Source organism: Haemaphysalis longicornis, unplaced genomic scaffold, assembly GCF_048455015.1.
Source record: "Haemaphysalis longicornis isolate Haplotype H1 unplaced genomic scaffold, Haemaphysalis longicornis Haplotype H1 scaffold_3, whole genome shotgun sequence".
Taxonomy (NCBI): Eukaryota; Metazoa; Arthropoda; class Arachnida; order Ixodida; family Ixodidae; genus Haemaphysalis; species Haemaphysalis longicornis.
This window is the reverse complement of record NW_027526335.1, coordinates 106223536-106244163: the sequence shown is the minus strand read 5'-3', so window position 1 is coordinate 106244163 and position 20628 is coordinate 106223536. Positions and strand designations below refer to the sequence as shown.

General features: G+C 47.1%; 1 protein-coding gene across 1 annotated transcript in view; it reads left to right on the top strand.

Moving 5' to 3' along the window:
* Nucleotides 1–287: 287 nt before the first annotated feature.
* Nucleotides 288–20628, top strand: part of LOC144175362 (cytochrome P450 2A12-like) — a 74017-nt gene continuing 53676 nt past the window's right edge. The window contains exon 1 of the mRNA XM_077704444.1: nt 288–532. Within this exon, the coding sequence (XP_077560570.1) occupies nt 485–532 (48 nt within the window). The 5' untranslated portion in view covers nt 288–484. The remainder of the gene's footprint in view (nt 533–20628) is intronic.

The window sequence follows — 20628 nt, the reverse complement described above, 5'->3', positions numbered from 1 at the left end:
TCTACCTCTTGCTTCCCCGCCTTTGCAGATGCCAATGCAAATCCTAGCCATCAGCTTAAAATAAATAAATTAATAAACAGTTTGGGCTTTACCAAGATTGAGGCTAGGAGGATACAATTATTCGCTCAGCTTTCAGAATTGAAAATATGTTTGCTCCCATTTTTTGCACACATAACTGTAACAGCTGTTTCCTGGTGTTAAAACATATTTCCTGACGGCGGGTCAGGGCAAACGAATAGCTGTCGCAGAGAGAATGCATGCTAACGGTACAAGTGGGAGATAAGAGAAATTTTTTCAATTAACTCCGTGTACGTTCTTCCCCCATGGAGTTGCGCGCAGTTTTTGTTTCTGCCAAATCAACTCATCTATATAAGCTGTAAAAAACGTATACTAGGGTGTCCTGTTGTGCCTTTCTAGGATACTCCGGGACAAAGAAAGAACATTTATTTCCCAATAACCCGATCCTGATATTGGACTCTTCTAGATGGCCCGCTGCGACGCTTCTAGTCAACAGCTTCGAGAAATGAATCAGGTAAAATGTCTGCTTAATCTGAGCCTAAAACGCCAACGACGTTGGGTGTCAAATTAGAAACGATTCTATTCCATCTTTTTTTGTTCAGGAAGGTTTCCCTCTTTGCAAGCAAAAATTGTTAATTTAAAGTTCAACTTTGGAAGCAAACCCTTTGGATTCAAAATGAACTACAAGCCCATAGTCCAAGCGGGCCAGAAAGTCAGGCGACAAACATGGTCCGCCATTAGGTGGGCGGCGAAAGCAAAGCCAACTGCTATAGCGTAATAGATGAACTGTTCTTTACCCACGCGAAGTCTGGAGTTCCAATTCACCTCGTAACGAATTGTTTGCGTTACGTTTGTAAGTCTTTATTTTCTTGTAGCTATTCCGCACAGTCTGTGTTTTCTGGCAGTGTACTTTACAAAACTACAAACAAAACACCAAAACAAATCGATCAATTTTTTGTTAATTAGAGTAGGTGCGGGAGCTTCATAAACTGCAACTTTGTTCAGCCGCTATTGTGAACAAGTGGAATATAAACATCCAATATAAAAGCAAATACACCTCATATATTTATTCGAACAGTCTGCGGCTTAGTTACTAGCAAATGTTATTAAAACAAGAATTTGACTCGATGCATGGTTCACAATGAAAAATTTGCAATATGTGAAAGATAAATATCAGCAAGAAGTCCTCTAGAGTCATGTTGTTCCCTTTAGGTCCAGATAGTAGGAGTTAATTGATTTCCCTAAAACTCTATGGCGCGTAGACAAGGTTACTCTGGAATCATGGCGAAAATTGCGAAAATGACGGTTGGGCTTATTGTTTACGCGGACTTTTTGAAACTTAGCAGCATTACGGGTTTCCTTGACTAACGGAGATTCTGGCGCAGCACTGCTTGTAAAACTTCATTCTCGCTTGTGTTTTTTTTTTCTACCACTAACATCCACTACCGATTCTATGCGAAGCGTCGGTTCGACATAAAGGTGCGTTAGTACTGCAACATAATATAACGGTTTTACAATTTTGACGATACTATATTTTTATTGTGGGCTCCATCATTTTCATGGGGTAACGTTAGTGTTTGGTGCATTATGAACGCAATATGAATCTGAATAAATTACCAGCAACGTGTTTTTTATTTCATGTTAACCGTATCCACCGACCTCATGGTGTACATAGAGACGCGGTTCTCAATAGCACTAGTTAAGAACTTCAAGGAGTACAGACGACCTAGTTCTATTTCTAAATACGGACATAGTTCGCCGCAGCAATTTGCCAAGACGCCTTCATGCTTCCTACGTAGTTCGGAGCCAGTTATCAATCCATATTACTCCCGTAGTTTTGAGCAGATGGAAGAGGGCGAATTATTCGCTAAGTGAAGCCTGATGGTTCGGCCTCTCCTTGGAGGCAGGTGCTTGACATAAGATTCCACACAAGCAACTCGAAGAGGCAAGCCACATCCCTCCACGCCGCATGCATATCAATGGCGAAGAAAACGCGCAGTCTTGCGCCCGCAAAAATAATGGCGCACAGTAAATATTATATTGGGGCATGCGGCATCTTCTTTGCTGTTTCGCACCTGTTTCTGCACAACTTCTAGCTATCGACAGTTGTAAACATCCTGAATGCGGTGAGGCTGATCTGAAAGTGATCTTGGGGAGCGGACTGTAGGTGACAATGTGAAAATTTTCGCGGGTCTTCAGGTGCTCACCTTGATGTGTTTCAGCGCAAACAGAAGCAGGGCACATAAATAAATACACAAGGCGAGCGCTGACTGACAACGGGTATTTGATTGGAAGAAATACAAATATATAAGGCACACGTGCAGTTGCGTGCAGTAGAAAACAGACATAAGGAAAAAACCAGAAATAAACGCACTGGATCCGCGCCCATGGCTAGAAACTCTCTAGAAGGAGCATTATTATATTGTCTAGAAATCAAGGTTTGAAAAACTAATGAAGCCGAAAAACCTAATCACTTAACCAATACTTCCAAACAGTTTTGTCTTGTCCCAAAGTTAGTTGGCCCAGTGCAAAAATTCCCCAATTCCATCTGGCGGCAACGCCATATAAAAATGTAATGCGCGATAGAGTGTTAAGGCCACTTGAAGAGCTAAAGCCTCATTCTTCCGCCGCTCCTGCCACGGTAACCCGTCCAGGGGTGCTATTCCAGAAGGCCCGAGTTTGAGCGAAACCCGGGCAAGGCGAACCTGGGGTAGTAGTAATAAACTGATGATATTTTGGGGCAGGGTTAAAACGCTTTAAAAATGCGATGCATGCTATTTGCTGATTATTCAAGTGAAGTAATCGGTCCAGCTATTGCCGACTGTAAAAAAAACGTGGCTATGGCCGACTGGCTATGGCCGACTGTAAAAAAAAAAGAAAGCGGGTGATGGAAGCGCGTCACATTCAAAATAGTTGCTGCTCGTATTACTTTATCGAAACCCTCCACTTTCCGACAAAAAATTCCCTCGGCGGGGTTCAGTCTGCCTACGTGCTTTTAAGGCGAAAGCCTCGCCATACGTATTATTGTTTGTGGGGTTTAACGCGACGACGCAACGGAGGCGATGAGGCGCGCCTTAGTGGAGGGCTCCGGATTAATCTTGGCCACCTGGGGATCTTTAACGTGCGCCGAAATCTCGCACACACGTGCGTTTTTGCTTTTCGCCTCCATTAGAAAAGCGGCCGCGGCGGCCGAGAATTTAACCAGCGTCCATGTGCACAGCAGCACAACGCCTTAGCCACCGAGCCACCTCGGCGTGTAGCAAGACGTATTAGCAACTTCTTTTCTAATACAGTGTGCTTGCGCCTATTTCCTCGCTCTCGTTTCTTCCTCTTTTGGTACGAATTAATTTAAAAGGCTTCTTTTCTGCTATCACGTGGTTGCGCCAGTTTCTTCTATTTAATTTGTTCGTCTTTGTGTGCAAGCAGACTCGAACACGCCACAGCCTCCCTAGAATCGGGGTGCTGCCAGGGTGGTGTGCAGCTGTATTACTCCCGTAACGTCAAGTTCAGGCTTCACTCTACACGCACTATTTTAGAACTGTTACTTTTCAAATTCACAGTGTTATGAACTTCGCGAGCAGGGCACGTTAGTTCCTCAAAACTTCCAGTTGAGTGCCGATCCCCCAAGTGGCCATTTGTTACGAAGGAAGAAACGGCGCAAAGGACAACTTTTCAGATTTGTGTCCTTTATTTTATTTTGCTCTTCACCGCTTTCCTTCTAAAAAGCTCCCCACAGTCGCCTCTTTTTTCACAGAGTTCAATCCTCTCAGAATCCTCTCATCTTTCGCGCCCTTTGCACTGCAGCTTACCCTCCCTCTGGCGTCACGAGGTTACTTTAATTCTTAGGTCTCCTCTTTACTCGCTTTCGATGCCCTGCTTCCTACCATACGACGGTGACGCTGAACAAAAGCCGTTGAAATGTGTAAAGATTGCCTCTGACAATAGGCAAGCGCCGTTGATTGCATTGTAGCGAGGATAATGAACAGATGCAACAGGCCATCAAGCTATCGGGATATGCGCCATACCAGCATCAACCATGTGGAAGCGGAAGGTAGGATTATGTCCTATCCAAACGCGAGGATATGCGCCGAAGACGTGTCAGGGGAAGAAGATAAACCCCGTAATTTGCATGCGCGAGAAATGAGCTGGGTTACCTCACCCCTGCAAATAAACCACCTCAATCGGCTACCGGTGCGTCGACTGTACCCTTGACATGAGTAAATGGAGCTTTCAATAGCTCCCCGGTTCCACACGAAGTATAACCGGTTACACCCAATTGCAACAGTACAAAAATAGGGCCAACCGGCAAAGAGAATTTTCTCCACACGAAGGTGGAGAGAAATTAACGGGAAAGACTTTCTTGCGACCCACCGCCAGGGGGACAATCCCCGGGGGGACCCCTCCTGTCCCCCCTAGGAAAAAGCAGCCGAATAGGGTGGGTTGCTGGGAACGGGAACTTGGACATCGGGATGGGTTATGGGAAAAAGGGTGGGAATGAGGGAAGCAATTTTGCTCCAATCCTTTTGTCTGGCTCTCTTCCAAGACTGATTGTATATAACCTTTTCACAAGAAATATGCGTCACGCAACTCCTCGAGGGAGTCTGTCCGCCGCGCTGATGATAAACAAAGAGCACAGCCATCCAACGCTTTGTTCGAAACTGTTTTGCTAGCAGGCGATAACTGAAGCGCAGGCTCTGGCTGCAGCATACGGATAGACGCGCGTTAGGAACCTGCGGAAGCCATGTCCGCTAAACCACCGGAAAGAAAGACGAGGTCTGTAAAAGACGTCTCCACTCATCGTATTGCGCACACACCGGATGATCGCCGACTGGTGACTGTCTAGGGTGTGGTCTCCACCAACGCTTCTGCAGAACCTGCCTGTCGCGTAAAACCGCTGCGCCCACTACACTTGCTCCTCGACCGTCATGTAGCAAAAGCCTCCTCAAAGCCGTCGGAAACGGGGTGTGTCGCAGCCGGCTGCAGAATCAATGCACAGCACCTTTCGAGAGCTAAAAAACGAGCTCGAAATTACTCCTTCATTTGAAAGACCTGTCTGGGTAGAATTATGCCTGCTACAGCGACCACAAAAAAAAAAAAAAAAAACTCCGCAGCATCGGCCACCACGCACATCCGGAGTTCAACTCGGCCGTGCAAAACCATTGTTGAAGAACCTAGGTGAGAACCGCGGGACGTGGGTTAACCTTTAATGGCGGATGGAACTGCACAGTGATAGTGATAGTTGAGGGCATATGCTAATAGCCACCTCTTTCTCTTCTAATATTTTTAACATCCTCCCGGCCGGCCGATAAGTGGAAGAAGGTTAACTTGATATGAGGAGTTAATTTTTCAGCGGTTATCCAGCTATCCTGCCTTATATGGAGCCAACGTAAAAAACACTTGTCCAAGTTCACTCAACAGTCCGTTGTTATCAGAAACGGCGCCAGGTCCGCGTTAGCCGCACGATGATAGTTCATTCTTCTGCTTCCACCTATGTTTCCACCTTCGGTGGCACGGGCGTTTTGTGGAATTGGGCCAGGGCACGTGGCTTGTCCTGACCATCGTCTGTTCTGGGTGACCTGACAGTGTTCGTGCATGCTTCGTGTGGCGTGAGAGTCGGGTCGTTAGTCGTGTCGAGGAATTGACGTACTGCCTGACTCTTTTCATGTGTAGAACGACCCTTCTTCGTAAGGCTGCTCTTTTCTTTTTCGTTTTAGCAACGAGTCGGCATTTGGTAACGTGCTTTGCTAAAGCTGTGTCAGGGGAAGTTACGCCTGCACATCGTAGGACATTTCGGTTTTGCCGTCTTCGCGGCCTTCGTTTGGACGTAGGGGTTTTCAGACCATTTCCACGTTTTACCTTAGTAAACGAAAGGCCCTCTAAAGCCATGCTGCTGTGATGGCGTCGATTAGGCGTCTTCATATGTGCGCCAGGGTTTCTTTTGTGGTGTCGATAACTCTACTGTGATCCTGAGTTAACGTGTGGTTTTTGTGGTCTTTCATTAGGTCGTTTCTTGCGCATTGATCTTGTTTTCTTGCCCTAAAAAACCTTGCACAGAAGACCGATCTGCAGATTCCTGCACAGCCTTCCCGTTGATCGAACTATTCGTTGTTTTTGTTGCCGGTAATCGAGGAATTTCATTGTTGGGGTTGTAGTCGTCTGTCCGAGCAACAGCATCGGGTGCCTCCACTTGGTTATTACATGAATTAATCCCTTGTTTGAAGGAAACAACTTGTTCACTGACTTCTGGCTCATGATGTTCTTTTAGAGGCGTCGTCAAATCGCTGTTTTTGTTTAGACGATGACTGTTTTCCAAAGCCGATTCGTTGACGTTTACGATACCATCCTGCTTTTTCAAGGCTACTGTACAATGTCATCGGTGGAATACTTCTGCAACCCTGGGAAAAATCGCTCCGTTCTAAATTTGGTCACCAGTATAAAATCTTCGAATTCATAGGCGGCTTCATATTCTTTCTCTAAATGATCCAAGTCGAGAAGTTCTTGAATCTCGTTGTCCAGCTTCTTCAGTATCACATGTTTTGCCATCAGTCATTTCTTCAGGAAAATGAGCTCACTGATTGATGGTGTCTCGGAATTCATCCGTGATTTTATGTCGTTGATCAATGTAGTGGCGTCGTTGCGGGTGAGGTTTCTTCGTTCGCAAAGGGCCTCCATGTCGATGCTCGGCGTCGGTAATACCTGTAGGTCGCCGAGAAGAGTCATGGTAGGCGAGAAACCGAAGCTGTTTCTTCCGTTGGTCCCCGCAGGAGTCCGCTCGGCAGCGTTGGTGAGGGCGTCTGATCGTTAGTTGCTTGGTGAGCCCTCAACTGAGTTTTGGGTACTCACGTCCGACTGCGGTCCGTGGTCAGTGGTCACAGTTTAGTCCCATCGCAGCCGTGTCACTAACGTCATCGTTGATGGCGCTCCGTACACTCCATTCTTCAACTGCGTAGATCTTCCCATCCTGGTCACGGCACCATATTGTTGAAGAACCGATGCGAGGGCCGCGGGACATGGGGGAATCTTTAATGGTGGATGGAACTGCACAATGATGGTGATAGTTGTGGACAGCTGCTAATAGCCACCTCTTCCTTTTCTTATATTTTTAACAACCATGCCCGAGTTTCCTCCCAGTTCTAATGTCAGTCAAACACACTCAGCCCATTCGTGGGCGCGGCGTAACAACCTAAGCCATACCCACGTCTGACGTCCACTTTGTGTGGACGTAGCGTCGTATTAACGATCCACCAAGTCGTCCTTTGATGCCCGCTAGCAGCGACAAGAACTTAGCCCAAAACAAAAATGAAGTCCCCAAGCTACCGCCAGCCAATGGTGCCATAGTCGCGGGGGTGTTCGTTCCGAAGTGGTGTTCACTATTGTAGGAATCGATAGGGGAGGCCAAGACGACACAATTTTACCACGGGAGCCTTCTTCATGCTCTGTGAAAACACAGTCGACGAGAAACGACACCACTTCAATGCCCAAAGCGCACTCGCCAATGCTCAAACACGCTCTTGACACGGGACGATTTCTTTTAAGCGCCTGCCGTGCACACTCAAGCAAGCCGTCAACAAAAGCCATTATTGATGGTTGGGAGCAGGGCGCGTTCCGTTCGCTAAAATGGACCTCTTTGATTACTGGATTTGTGTGTGCGCAGAGCTGCACTGGGTCTACCCTCAAGCCAAGTAGTGCTACTCCAAAATGCCCGAGATTGATCGACACTCGGAAAACACAAGCTCTAGCGACGCCCACGTAACGTAATGATAATATTTCGAGGCGGAGTTCAAGCGGTTTAAAAAAGCAATTCATGCTATTTGCTGATAATTGGGGTGACGTAGCTGGTCAAGGGCAGCGCGTTCCTTGCCGGGCTGGAGGAGCGGCGGGCGCGCACTTTCGCGTTCGCCGCTTCTCCAGTCCAGCCGTGCGCGTTCCAAGGAGGCGCGACTAGGGCGGAGTACATTTTTCACGGCTTTCGCTCGTTCCACTGCTACACTGGTGGCTGCTCGGGGCAAGCAAATCCAACTAGTATATTTTATCGCCCTTTCATTTCATTAATCTGTATTTCACTGCAAAATCAATTAAATTTTTATTTTAGGTGTTCTTTTTTATTTTCTTTGGAAATTGGCCGTCCTAAGTAGCACTTTCTGCCCATTTCTGCCGTCGGTGTCACAAAATGCTATCACGAGAATAAAGCCGACTGGCAAAAAAATAAAGCGGGTGGTGGAAACGCGCCATACTCAAACTAATTGCTGCTCGGTGTTATCGAAACCCTCCGTCCGATTTCAGATACGAAATTTCCTAGGGGCACTTAGATCTGCTTACCTTATTTAAAGGCGGAAGCTTGGCGAGTCTTAATACATTGTACTTGCGATACTTTGTACTGCGATACATTGTACTGGCGAGTCTGATACATTGTACTTGCGATACTTATTAACAACTCATAAATGTACTTGCGGGAATTCTTGTCTGCTATATTGCACTTCCCAATTTTTCCTCGCTTTTGTTTCTGTGTCTTTCTGCAGGAATTTTGGCATTACTTCGGCCGGATTCTTTTCTGCTATACCATGTTTGCGTCACATTCTTCACTTTCATTTCGCCGTGAACCCGTCAGCAAAAGACTGGCACAAACCACAGCCTCCCTATAATCAGGGTTCTGCGCGACTGATGTGCACTTGTCCTTCTCAGTGTCATCCGGTTGACGTGTCATGAATTATTCTACAACTTTTGCTTTTCCAATTCACAGTTCTATGAATTTTCAAAAACCGAGCCCATTCTCTCCTTAAAGCTCCCAGTTGAAGGAAAGTCACCCAATTGAGGATGTACTACGAAGAAAGGAATAGCAACAACCACACCTATTCAATTTTTTTCTCCCTTTATTTCACTTATAAAATCGCTCTTTACAGCTCTTCTTCGACTAAGCTCTCTACAGTCGTTCGTTTTTTTATGGACTCTATACCTACGCCCTCCTTCTGGCGTCAAGTTGTTTCTTTCAGTCTCAACTCCCTTCCCAAGTTTTTTATGCTCCACCTCCTGACAGATGACAAAGGCCGTACAAAACCCGTTATAATGCGTAAAGATCGCCTCCGATAATGAACACATGCCGTTGATTACATGCTGTTCTGCGAATGAAGTTTTCGCAAGAATTGTTTGATACGCAATGCCTCAATAGAAACCGTCTGCCGCGCTGACGATAAATGAAGCGCATGGTCATGCAACGCCACATTGGAAAGTTTTGCTAGCAGACGATAACTGAAGCACGGCCACTCAATGGAAACCTCCTTTCCATGGAGTGGTCACGACTGAAGCGTACGCGCCGGCTGCAGACGGATAAACGCATGGTATAACCTGCGGAAGCCATGTCCGACGAACCACCTAAAAAAAGTCGAAAAACACGTCTGCAGTAACCCTATTCCGCACACACCGGCTGACTGTCGACTGGGGCGGTCACTGGTGCGGTCACTACCACCACTTCCGTTGAAGGTGTCCGTCGCGTAAAACCGCAGCGCCCACAAAACTTGCTCCTCGGTGGTCATGGAGGGAAAGCCCCCTCAAAGTCATCGCAAAGGGGTCGGGTGCCAGATGGCTTCACAGCCAATGCATAGTACTTACGAGATACGAAAAAGGTCTTGAAATGCCTCCTCCAAAAAACAAAACTCTGTCGGGATAGATATATGCCTGCTACGGTGACCGTGAACAATGAATCACGCCGCAGCAGCCGCCAACATAAGCGTCACGAGTTCAACTCGGCCGGGCAATATCTCTCCAGAGTTTCGGTCGAGTTCTCGTGTCAATTACACACACCCAACCCATTCGTGGGCACGGCGTAGCGACCGAAGCCCCACCCAACTATGGCTGTCACGGCGTCCACTCTTTGGTCGGGTGGCGTCGCATCCACGAAGTCACTTGCATTTGATGCTCCAGTAGCAAAGCTTAGCAGCAAACAATGAACGAACAAAATCTCCAGGCTACCGTCAGTCAAATGCTGCCACATTCGCGGGGGTGTTCGGTCCAAACGAAGAGTTCGCTCTAGTCCGAACGATAGTAGCGGCTATTCATATACAGCTATTCATACTGCAGCTATTCATACACAGCAAAAACACAGTCGATGACAGATGACCCCCTTCAACGTCTAAAATGCACTCGTAAAATGTTGAAACACGCTCATGACACGCTAAATTGGGGCGATGTCTGATACTACGCCCGCCGTCCGCGTGTAAATTCTGTCACGTTTGACAGTCGCAAGAAGCGCGTTCTTTTCACTACAGCCAGCCTCAAACCACGTAGAAAACACATTTCAGTGGAAGAACAGAACGCCGAGAAAATTGGAGCCGCCCCGCGCAGCTTATAGAGGGCGGAGCTTTACAAGGAGGCTGGGGCCAGTCCGTAGTTTTAAAAGGAATAGCTGGGTTATCTACTTTACGCAACGGAAGACATATTGCAACTCGATTCTAGATGGTGCTGTGCGCGGATGTTCGCACAAGCCGTGCTTTTTCAGCGTCAGCGGACCCAACTGGGCGCGCTGATAATGTCAAGCGTGCTCCGCGCGATTGCGCCGGTTTCGCCTGAGCTTTATCGCATGCTGTACTATCACTACTTTGTTAACTCTAGCAACTTAAAACTCGCGAGCGAGCTATCCTGGGCTTTCTGGAATAGCACCCCAGAACACCGAGGAAAATGGACCGCCCCGCGCTGGGAGTGGCCAACAGCCAGGCTGGGTATGTGAAAATAGCATTGAGGTTATCTAGTTTATGCTAGGGAAATCGTATTTCAGATCGATTTCAGGTGGTGCTGCATGCGGAAGATAGCACAAGCCGTACTTTATCAACATAAGCGGACCCAATACAGCACGCTCAATATGGCAGCCGTGCTGCGCGCGATTACGGCGGTTTCACTCGAGGTGTATCGAATGCTCCCCTATCTGTACTATCATAACCCAGGCAGCTGGAAACTGGGGAGTAGGCGGAACTCGGGCCTTCTGGAATAGCCCCCCAGTTTTGAGAAGCAATGCACTCACGGTGTCTAAATTTCTTGTTTTGATGTCCAGATTATCGCGGTGTTCACGTCAGTTGCCGTTACGACGAAAATTTGAGTGTATCGTGCCTATTCATAAGAAATTGGACCTAGTTGCAAACAGTGTGAAATCTGAAGCAGCAGAGCTGTGTGTCTCTAGTTTTCGCTCGAACGTCAACGGCGTCTGGCCCAAGAACGGCAGTTCCGTCGCGTGCAAATTCAACGGTTAGCGCAAGGGAACCCTCAGACAAGCGTCAGCGGCACGAAACTCCCTCCCTTGATTGATTGTGGGGTTTAACGCGCCGACGCAACGCAGGCGATGAGGCGCGCCGGAGTGGAGGGCTCCGGATTAATTTTGACCACCTGGGGATCTTTAACGTGCGCCGAAATCTCGTACACACGGGCGTTTTTGCTTTTCGCCTCCATTAGAAAAGCGGCCGCCGCGGCCGGGAATCGAACCCGCGACCTCGTGCTCAGCAGCGCAGCGCCTTAGCCACTGAGCCACCGCGGCGGGTAAGCTCCCTCCCTTCTGCCTCCACAGCGGGAGGTGGGCAAATCCGTCCACGCCACACCGTGCATGCGACACCGTACATGTGACACCATGCGACAACCTGCTCCTTCCTCTGCGCACGGAGTTAGTGAGAGATAGAGAGACATTGACAGGTAACAACTTTATTAATGGGACACTAAAGGCTGAATGAACTTTGTTTTTACTGAAAGATCTCATGTTTCGTAGCTCTCTCAGCTTTTCTTCGACGAGCAACGATGCGTTATTTTTAGATTAATAAGAAAATTAAGTTGGCCCTTCTCTGTCCTGTTTCCCTCTCAATTTTTCCGTGACGTAGCCGTCGCGCCACAAAGTTTGAGCGAGGCACCAGTGCGGTCCGGAGCGAAACCGGTGGGTGCTACGCACTCTTAAGCTGGCAACGGTAGCTTTTACTTCAACATGCTATGCCTTACCCCAACGTTTCTCGGGCCCCGCAGGCTTGCTTGAACTTTAATAATGTGTCACAGACAGAACGAAAAAAAAAATTGGTCGCGCATCTGCTCCTTTCTTTGCAAATGTCAACAAAAGACCATAGTCTGTCGACATTTGCCAAGTAAGTGCCTGCCTTCACTTTCTCGCTGACCTCTCATGTTGTTCCTCTTGCGTCGCGCTCCTCCCAAGGTAAACACGCCAAAGGTTTGCTCAAGTGATTTTAAATTTAGCGCATTCCACTGCTCCAGGGCGGGTGACTCGATGCTAGCGCTGCCGTACGGCGCAGACGAGCGTGAATCCAGGCGCGCTACTTCAACGTTTATAGAAACACGTTTCCCTAGTCCAAGTGCGTTCCAAGCAGAACGTGGAATTTTATAACTGTTGCCGCTTGATTTCTTAAAATACAGCCAGAAGCTATAGTGGCGCGGAGTACAGAAGGCGACAGTGGGTTTTTTTTTTCTGCAGTCGATTTATAGTATTTTATTTCGCAAAAATCAAGCATCCATGAATTCTTTTGAAGAAACACTGTAAATAATCCTTGTGTATTAATTTTCTGTCTTATTTTAGCGTAATGTCTCGTTCCTGTTGGACAATGTGTTCCAAGTATGAACACATAAGCCGGTCTTTGACGTTTAGATTTGGCTGTGACTATATAAGGCTATTGCGCAGACTTCGTTTCACTTTGGCAGAGTGGCTGAATCGAGTCACAGACAGACATACAGACAGACATACAAACAGACCAAAATTTTTGGGTTTAAGTAGCCCATGAAAAACTATCGTTTTTAAAATCCTTTCACGTGCTCGAGCACCCGCGGTGCACGCCTACACTGACCACCCATAAATCATCGAGCCGGCCTCGAGCGAAGGCCCTCCTGAAGCGAAAAGCGTAGTATCGAATATTGTGCAAGCGTGGCCGCCCGGTGCGTTGTCGTGCCCGCCTTGACGGCGCCCTCATTTCACCTCGCCTGCGATCACGCCCATGTCATATTCCATTTTTTCGCGCGATCCTAGCGTGACATAAATGCTCTCTGCATGCCAGCCATGTCGAGTATTCCTCGTACGTGGGCCGGGCTGTCTCGGGCCGAAACTAAATAACAAGGACAAAGGTATGCGGGGCACGCAATTACGGATTGTTTATCAGCAGCGGCTCTCGCAGAACGGAAGAGCACAAGGTCGGACCCATTAGCAAAGCACCTGCAATGCTGGCACGCTTTAACAATGGCGTTATCCGGGCACGGAGAATGGAGGATTAGATCAGACGGGTCACTTAACCACATCTTTTTTCTTTTGCCGGTTCTTTTTGCGGTAGCGGGGGGGGGGGGGGGGGGGGGGGAGAGGGATGGCATGCAGAAGCCCCGGCGTTTCCCGTCCCAAGTTATTGGAGAGTTTTAGCTGACCGTTTTTGACGCTCCGCTATGCTCCCGACGTCCCGCTCAGCACAACCGGAGCGTAAGCAGCCGAAAGGCTTTTAGCTAAGCGATAACCTTATCTCCCTCAACGGGGAATGATTCGCGTGACTGGTCATTTCGCGTGCGCTTGTAAACCAAAACTTCATCCTAAAGGAAACATAAGAATTTGTATTCGGTCGCCCAAACAAAGGAAAATACGGTGTTTCTTGGCCTCAATTAACCTTTTTTTTTTTATAATTTAGTCGCTGACATAGTACGATTTTTCTAAATAACAATAAAGAAGCCGATAAACCTTGGAATAACCAAGCCAAGGCTGCCTTTCTCAGCGCTGCATAGAAGCAGCCCCGCGCTTCGGTCGACGTTTTTCGCTTCCGTTCTAAAGATCTTTGAGGTGTGTGGCACCATCGCCTATCCGGAAGCGCTTTCGCGGCTTCGTCGCTCGTGTTTGAAATGAAGAAAGGAAGTTCGCTGCAGCGCGCTCGCATCGCGGGGGCAGCTAGTTATAATTCCGCACGGTAGCGTAAGCTGCCGCGACGGTCCGCTAAGAAGCCCCGGTTAGCGGAGCGGGGCCCCGCTCCGGTATCTCCGGTAGCGCGCTAGCGCGCCACGCATGCGCAATGGCGCTCCCGCTTGCTATCGGAGCGGAGCGGACCGTCAGAAATGGTGAGCTAAAACTCTCTATTGACTGCGCTCACGGTTCACCAATGCCTATGCAAAACGAAACCGAAAGCATGATGACTTGCTTAAGCGCGAGGAAGACACCAGGTCTCCCGATGTATAAAAGCTGCAATCTGTGTTTTTTTAGTTATATCACCTCACTGTGAGCATTGATTTGCGTTGGTTTCACGTGCTTCACCGCTGAGAAACTGTTAATTTGAGGAAAACAGTTATAGATGCTTCTTCAATGAGCTCTGGCTCTTCACAACTTTCCTGACATCAGAAACCGTAGTACCTAAAATCAAACGCGGCATCTGCACCCGTTTTCATGTTTTTGGCGTTATCTCCCTTAATCAACAACTCATAGTTGCGATAACTGTGTATTTACATTCTCGGGACCGTAATCTATCAAGACAGGTCAACTTGTTTTCACACTTTAGTGTCCGTTTAAAAACAGTAGGGCAAACGGCGCTTCCTAGGGCGTCCACATCGCGCCACAATCGCTTAGCCTGGGTTAAGCATAAAGTTTCATACTAATAACCGAGGACACACTGCCGCTGAAATAGTTCAACCACCATGGGGCTAATTGCGTTACGTAGACCTGTGGTTTTCTAAGTGCTCGCGCGCCCCCTGCCTGAAAGTGCACCAGCGGAAGTTCTGTTCGTTTTGTGCTTGCTTTTTCTCCCGCACGCGCCGGCGTTGCACTGGCACTTTTTGTTCGCTTACTGTCGTAAAAACCGACACAACGAGGGTTCCTAACTGCAGAACGAGGGCGCTGGCGGTTGATTACGTATCATCATCATCATCACCACCAGCCTATCTACACCCACTGCAGGGCAAAGGCCTCTCCCATTATTCTCCAATTACGCCGGTCCTGTGCCAACTGTGACCAATTTATCCCTGCAAGCTTCTTCATCTCATCTCCTCATCTAACTTTTTGCCGCCCCCTGCCACACTTGCCTTCTTTAGGGATCCACTCTGTTACCCTTAATGACCAATGGTTATCTTGCCTGCGCATTACATGCCCTGGCCACGTCCATTTCTTCTAATTGGTTCCTACTAGTATGTCCTTAACACGCGTTTGTTCCCTGACCCACTCCGCGCTCTTCTTGTCTCTTAATGTTACACCTATTATTTTCCGCTCCATTGCCCTCTGAGTCGTTCTCAATTTACGTTGAACCCTCTTAGTGAGCCTCCAAGTTTCTGCCCCGTAGGTGCGTGCCGGTAAGATGCAGCTGTCAAAGACTTTCTTCTTCAGGGACAATGGTAGGCTGCTATACATTATCTGAGAATGTCTGCCGTATGCACTCCACCCCATTCTGATCCTTCTAATTATCTCTGCCTCATAGATGGGATCCGGGGTCACAACTTGGCCTAAGTAGATATATTCCTTTACCACTTCCACTACCTCGCCCCCTATCCTAAACTGCTTTGCTGTCCCGAGGTTATTGATCATTTCTTTAGTTTTTTGCATATTAATTTTCAGGCCCACGACTCTGTTCTTCTAGTGCGGAAAGCGTGCTTTGCAATTCGTCCCCCGAGTTACTTAGAGAGGCAACGTCATCAGCAAATCTGGGGTTACTGAGGTATTCTCCGTTAACCCTTACTCCCACCTGTTCCCCATTCAACGTTCTGTGTACTTCTTGTAAACATGCTGTGAATAACATTGGAGAGATTGTGTCTCCCTGTCTGACGCCCTTCCTTATAGGTATTTTACTGCTCTCCTTATCGAGGATAATGGTAGCTCTGGACCCATTGTAGATATTCTCTTGTATTTTTACATAATTCTCATCTACCCCCTGGTTCCGTAATGCCTGAATGACTGCTAAGGTTTTGACCGAGTCAAATGTTTTCTCAGTATACTCAGCGCACTACTCTATCACCTGATTTATGGTGTGAATATGGTCCATTGTTTAATATTCTTTACGGAACCCTGCTTGTTCTTTAGGTTGACTGAAATCTAAGGTTGCACAAATTCTGTTAGCGATTACCTTGGTAAGTACCTTGTAGACGACTGGCAGTAAGCTGATCGGCCTGTAATTTGTCAAGTCCTTCATCTCACCTTTCTTATGGATTAGGATGATGTTCGCGTTCTTCCAAGATTCCGGTACCATTGCGGTCATTAGGCATTGCGTATACAGGTTTGCCAGTTTTTCAAGTACAATTTCTCCGCCATCCTTCAAGTGGTCTGCTGTTATCTGATCCTCACCAGGTGCTTTGCCCCCTTTTATTTTTTCAAAGCCTTCCTTACTTCTTCTGTCGTTACTGGTGGGATGTCTATCTCCTCTGAACTACTTTCTTGTTCGGCATTATCCTGGATGTCCCGGCTACTGTACAGATCCCTATAGAACTCCTCGGCCACTGTGACTATTTTATCCCTATTTGTGATGACATTACCTTGCTTATATTTAAGTGCATACATTTAATTTTTTCCCCAAGCCAAGACGCTTCTTCACTGCTTTCAGGCTAGCTCCATTCTTTACAGCGTATTCGATCCTCTCCAGATTATACTTCCGTATGTCAACTGTCTTACGCTTATTGATTAACTTCGAAAGCTCCGCTAGTTCTATCCTGTCAACTAGGGTGGAGATTGCCATGGTTTGCCGTTTTCTAATTAGATCTTTCGTCTCCTTGGAAGGATTACCAGTATCCTGCCTAGCCATCGTGCCCCTGACTTCTACTGCACACTCTAGGTTGTCGCTGGCTTCCTGTGTCGTAACCTCGGCTTCCTCGGTAAAAGCTGACTATCGGTTCAGCAGCGCGATCCTGAATTCTTCTACTTTACGCCTTACTGTTAGCTTATTCATCGGCTTCTTTCGTACTAGCTTGTTACGGTCCCTCCTCAAATCAAGCTTAACTCGAGATCTTACCATACGATGGCCACTACACCTTACCCATCTGAGTACTTGCACATCGTTGAGGACGCCAGGGTTATCGCATAATATGAATTATATTTCATTTTTATGGTCCCCATTCGGGCTCCTCCACGTCCACTTCCAGCTCTCCTGTTTACAGAAGAAGGTATTCGTTATGCGTAGGTTATTCTGCAAACTCAACTTGTAGGTCCACCCTGCTATTTCTAAAGCCCAGACCATTATTTTGCGTACTTAGATTACGTATATTTTGCTTCAAATGTACATGAAGTTTTTTTTTGCACTAAACAACGGGGAGATGTATGACAAGCGCCAGCGCTTCACAAGTTTACGAGTTTGGAACGCTTATGACTATATAAACCGTTTGGCTTTCGAAGCCTCTAGGATACGCCGCGACGACGGAACGCCGTTTGGCTCTACTTGGGTCCAGGGAGAGAGCTACGACGACAAGGCGAGCCCTTAAAGTTCTCTGCTCTTAAAATCCTTTGGAAGCAGTTGGTATGTGGGTGCAGCAGGTGATTTTTTTAATATTGCTGGTGCATCGACTAGCGGTGGGTAAGTACGTTATCTCGGTAGGAAGATGCGAAAAAAGTGATGGTAGGTCGCCTGCACAGAACGATCCCGCCAGTGCAACCATTGTCTGCTAGGCCGTCCCGGGCTTGCAAGCACAACACAGCCCTTTTCCGATGCTAATCTGCTGACTGTATTCTTCGGTGTGAACAAAGCGCGGCACAATCGCTGCTACCACCCTTAACCATGCAATCTTGTGGATTACTTTCAGCGTCTGATGGATGATATTTGAAGCTAGAGATATAAAAAATGTAGTGAAATGAATACTTTGTAACATACTGCAGTAGGATTTATTTATGTCGTACCAGAGAAGAAGGGACAACAGTACACATACAACGGTAGAAGAGCTTTACCTGCTGAAACAAAACGTGGTAATAATTCCTTGTGGGCTTAACAGTACTTTCTAGACAAACTGCGGCCTACTTAGATACGTACAAAGGGAGCTATATGTCTGTAAGCGGTGATCACCGGCATGCTTCCTATTCAATGAAGTCGCCGTCAGTCCACTTTGTTTATGGTGTTGTCACATGCAGTGACAAGTGTTGCTGTAGCAACTGTTTCCTTTCCTGGAGCCACAGCTTAGAATTTGGACAGAGGCACGTTGAGTAGGCGCAGGAAGAGTTGCTGAGAGTAAAGTGAAAATTTATTGTGCCAACAACAAAGAGCAAAGTTCAAATTCCCTCATCTATAAAGAGGTACTCGCCACAGTCATGCGTTCTACAGTCAAACCCCGTTATTGCGAACACCAGCTTAATATTTTTTCAGATTAACGAACATTTTTAAAATCCCCTACCGTATCCCCATTAATTTCTACGTAAAAATATTTCACTACTTCGAATTTCAGAACAGCGATTATTTCAGAATGACATATCGAATTTTATCTTCCTGATAAAAACAACACTTCAAAATAACGAATTCCGAGTGTCCGAAATCACTCGTGTTGGTGTGAACGACGACTAATGGTGGGCATGTACAACTATCATCATGAGCATACTAAATGTGCGTTAGCTCTATCGCCATAGCCAGCGCTTGGGGGGGTCTCTCCGCCATGTTCTAGCCAGTGGCGGCGAGAAGACAGTGAAGAATGCTATGCATGGGATGAAGTCGCAGAAAAGCTCGCCGTGGACGCTGTAGTCAACTTTGAAGATTACGTGCAGTGCGACGCTGAAGCATGTAGGTCTGCTCAACTGACGACTGAAGACATCGTCAACACCATTCTTCGCGAAGACGGATCCAGCGACGAGGACGCCGAGAGCGACGACGACGACGAAGAGACTGGGCCCGCAAGCCAAAGCAAAGAAGCCGTGTCTAACGCAGATTGCAGTGCGTAGCAAAAATGCGCACTTTTTTCAGCAGGTGCACCAATGCCAGCGAGGCAGTGCACAACAGCGTGGACAGCTTCAAATCGTTCGTCTTGCAGCAGTTGAGTGGCACACATCAGGCAAAGATCACCACATTCTTCAAATAAACGTGCATACAGACTTGCGTTAGTGGCTAACGCGATTGTGCACGTGTTCCCAGTAAAGGTAACTGGATGCTTGTATTATGCTCACAATTTTTACCGCGCATTTTTTATTTTGTCCCTATTACGATTATTTTCACTATTATGATTTTGGCGGTCCCTTTAAATTCGTTGTATCCAGATTTGACTATAACACTAATAACAAAAGCATAGCATCGCTAAGTACAACAAAAGCTAGATTGGCAACTTACCTTGAGGAAATTTTAGAAAGAGCAGCAAATATGCCTTTTGTGCAGGCATAATGAATTCAGTCTCAGCAGTCGCAGAGTGTATTTACCGTTCCACACAAGTGCGACTATTGATATATTGGTGCGAGGATTTAGTTTGGGCTGCATACCTGCACAGCCATTTTTGCAAACAGCATACCGATGAACACACTGTGGTTTATGTAGGAATCAACAAAGTAATTACTGTAAGTGGTGAACACGCCGGTATGCTCGGCTTCGATAAAAAGATTGCATGAAAAGCAGCATTAAAAGCTTAGAGATGTAGAGCAAAAGTATTTCAAGCAGCATATTCCAGCGGAATATAAACAGGGCAACAATATCTAATCAGCAAATAAATGTTGGAGATGATATCCACGTTTTCGTTTTAAGATGCTGATGTAGGACGCGATAGCGTTACTTTGACTCTTAGGGAGCGCTTTGGAACGAAATTGCTGAATTTACAATCTACGCTTCACGAGCACTGAAGGTCAGCGAGAGGAGGGCTTGTCGCAAGTGTGTTTAATCGCGGCGCCTCAGGAGAGACTGAGGCCCTCTTTGCTTCTGTGGCTTAATATGTGAGCGTGAAAGGTTGCGACTGCAGGGTGTTGGACTGCTTGAGCGAGAAGGTTGCAGTGTGTTTGTTTCAAATCGTTCATTGTCGATCTATGCCATACTGACTGTTTTTGTTTTTTGCCAAGAGGGAAAGAGAGTGAAGATCTTTGTTGCTGGAGGAGTACTGGAGCTATTGAAAAACTGGTAAACATGTTAGAGAGAGAGAGAGAGAGAGAGAGAGAGAGAGAGAGAGAGAAGTGACCTTTATAAATTCGTCCTGCGAGAAAGGTGCGGGTCAGGCCACGCAGGGCTTCGCCGAGAGCTCAAGGGTGGAACTTGAAATCCAGGACCATGGATGCAGCAGCTCCTTCCCTTGCCCAATCAGCTCCCGTGTGTCTTCACGAGACGAGCTGGTCAAAATTCTTTCCCATGTTCCGATGGAAATTGGATATGTAATGTTTCAGTTGTTCGGTCATGAACATACCTAAGTACATCCCTCCGTAGTGTGCAAGAAAGTGGATGTTTCTCCAAATTTAGCATAATGTAATGTAAATGTGCCCAGCCAACATTTTAACACAAACTGAAATCAGCGTGCCTTAGCTGATACCTGACTCTTCCAACGACACTGTTAAATCCTTATAATCATCATCAATTCAATTCAATTCAATTCTTTATTTCCTTATCGCGGCACCTATTCAATTACCTTCATCGGTGCCCGTCATCACACGTGAGAAGCTCTCGCTTTAGCTGCTTCGTCATCGTCTCATCGCCAGTTTGCAAATAGAACCACCACCATATCATCAGGACGTCGCGGCCCTTGGTCTTTCCTCTTATG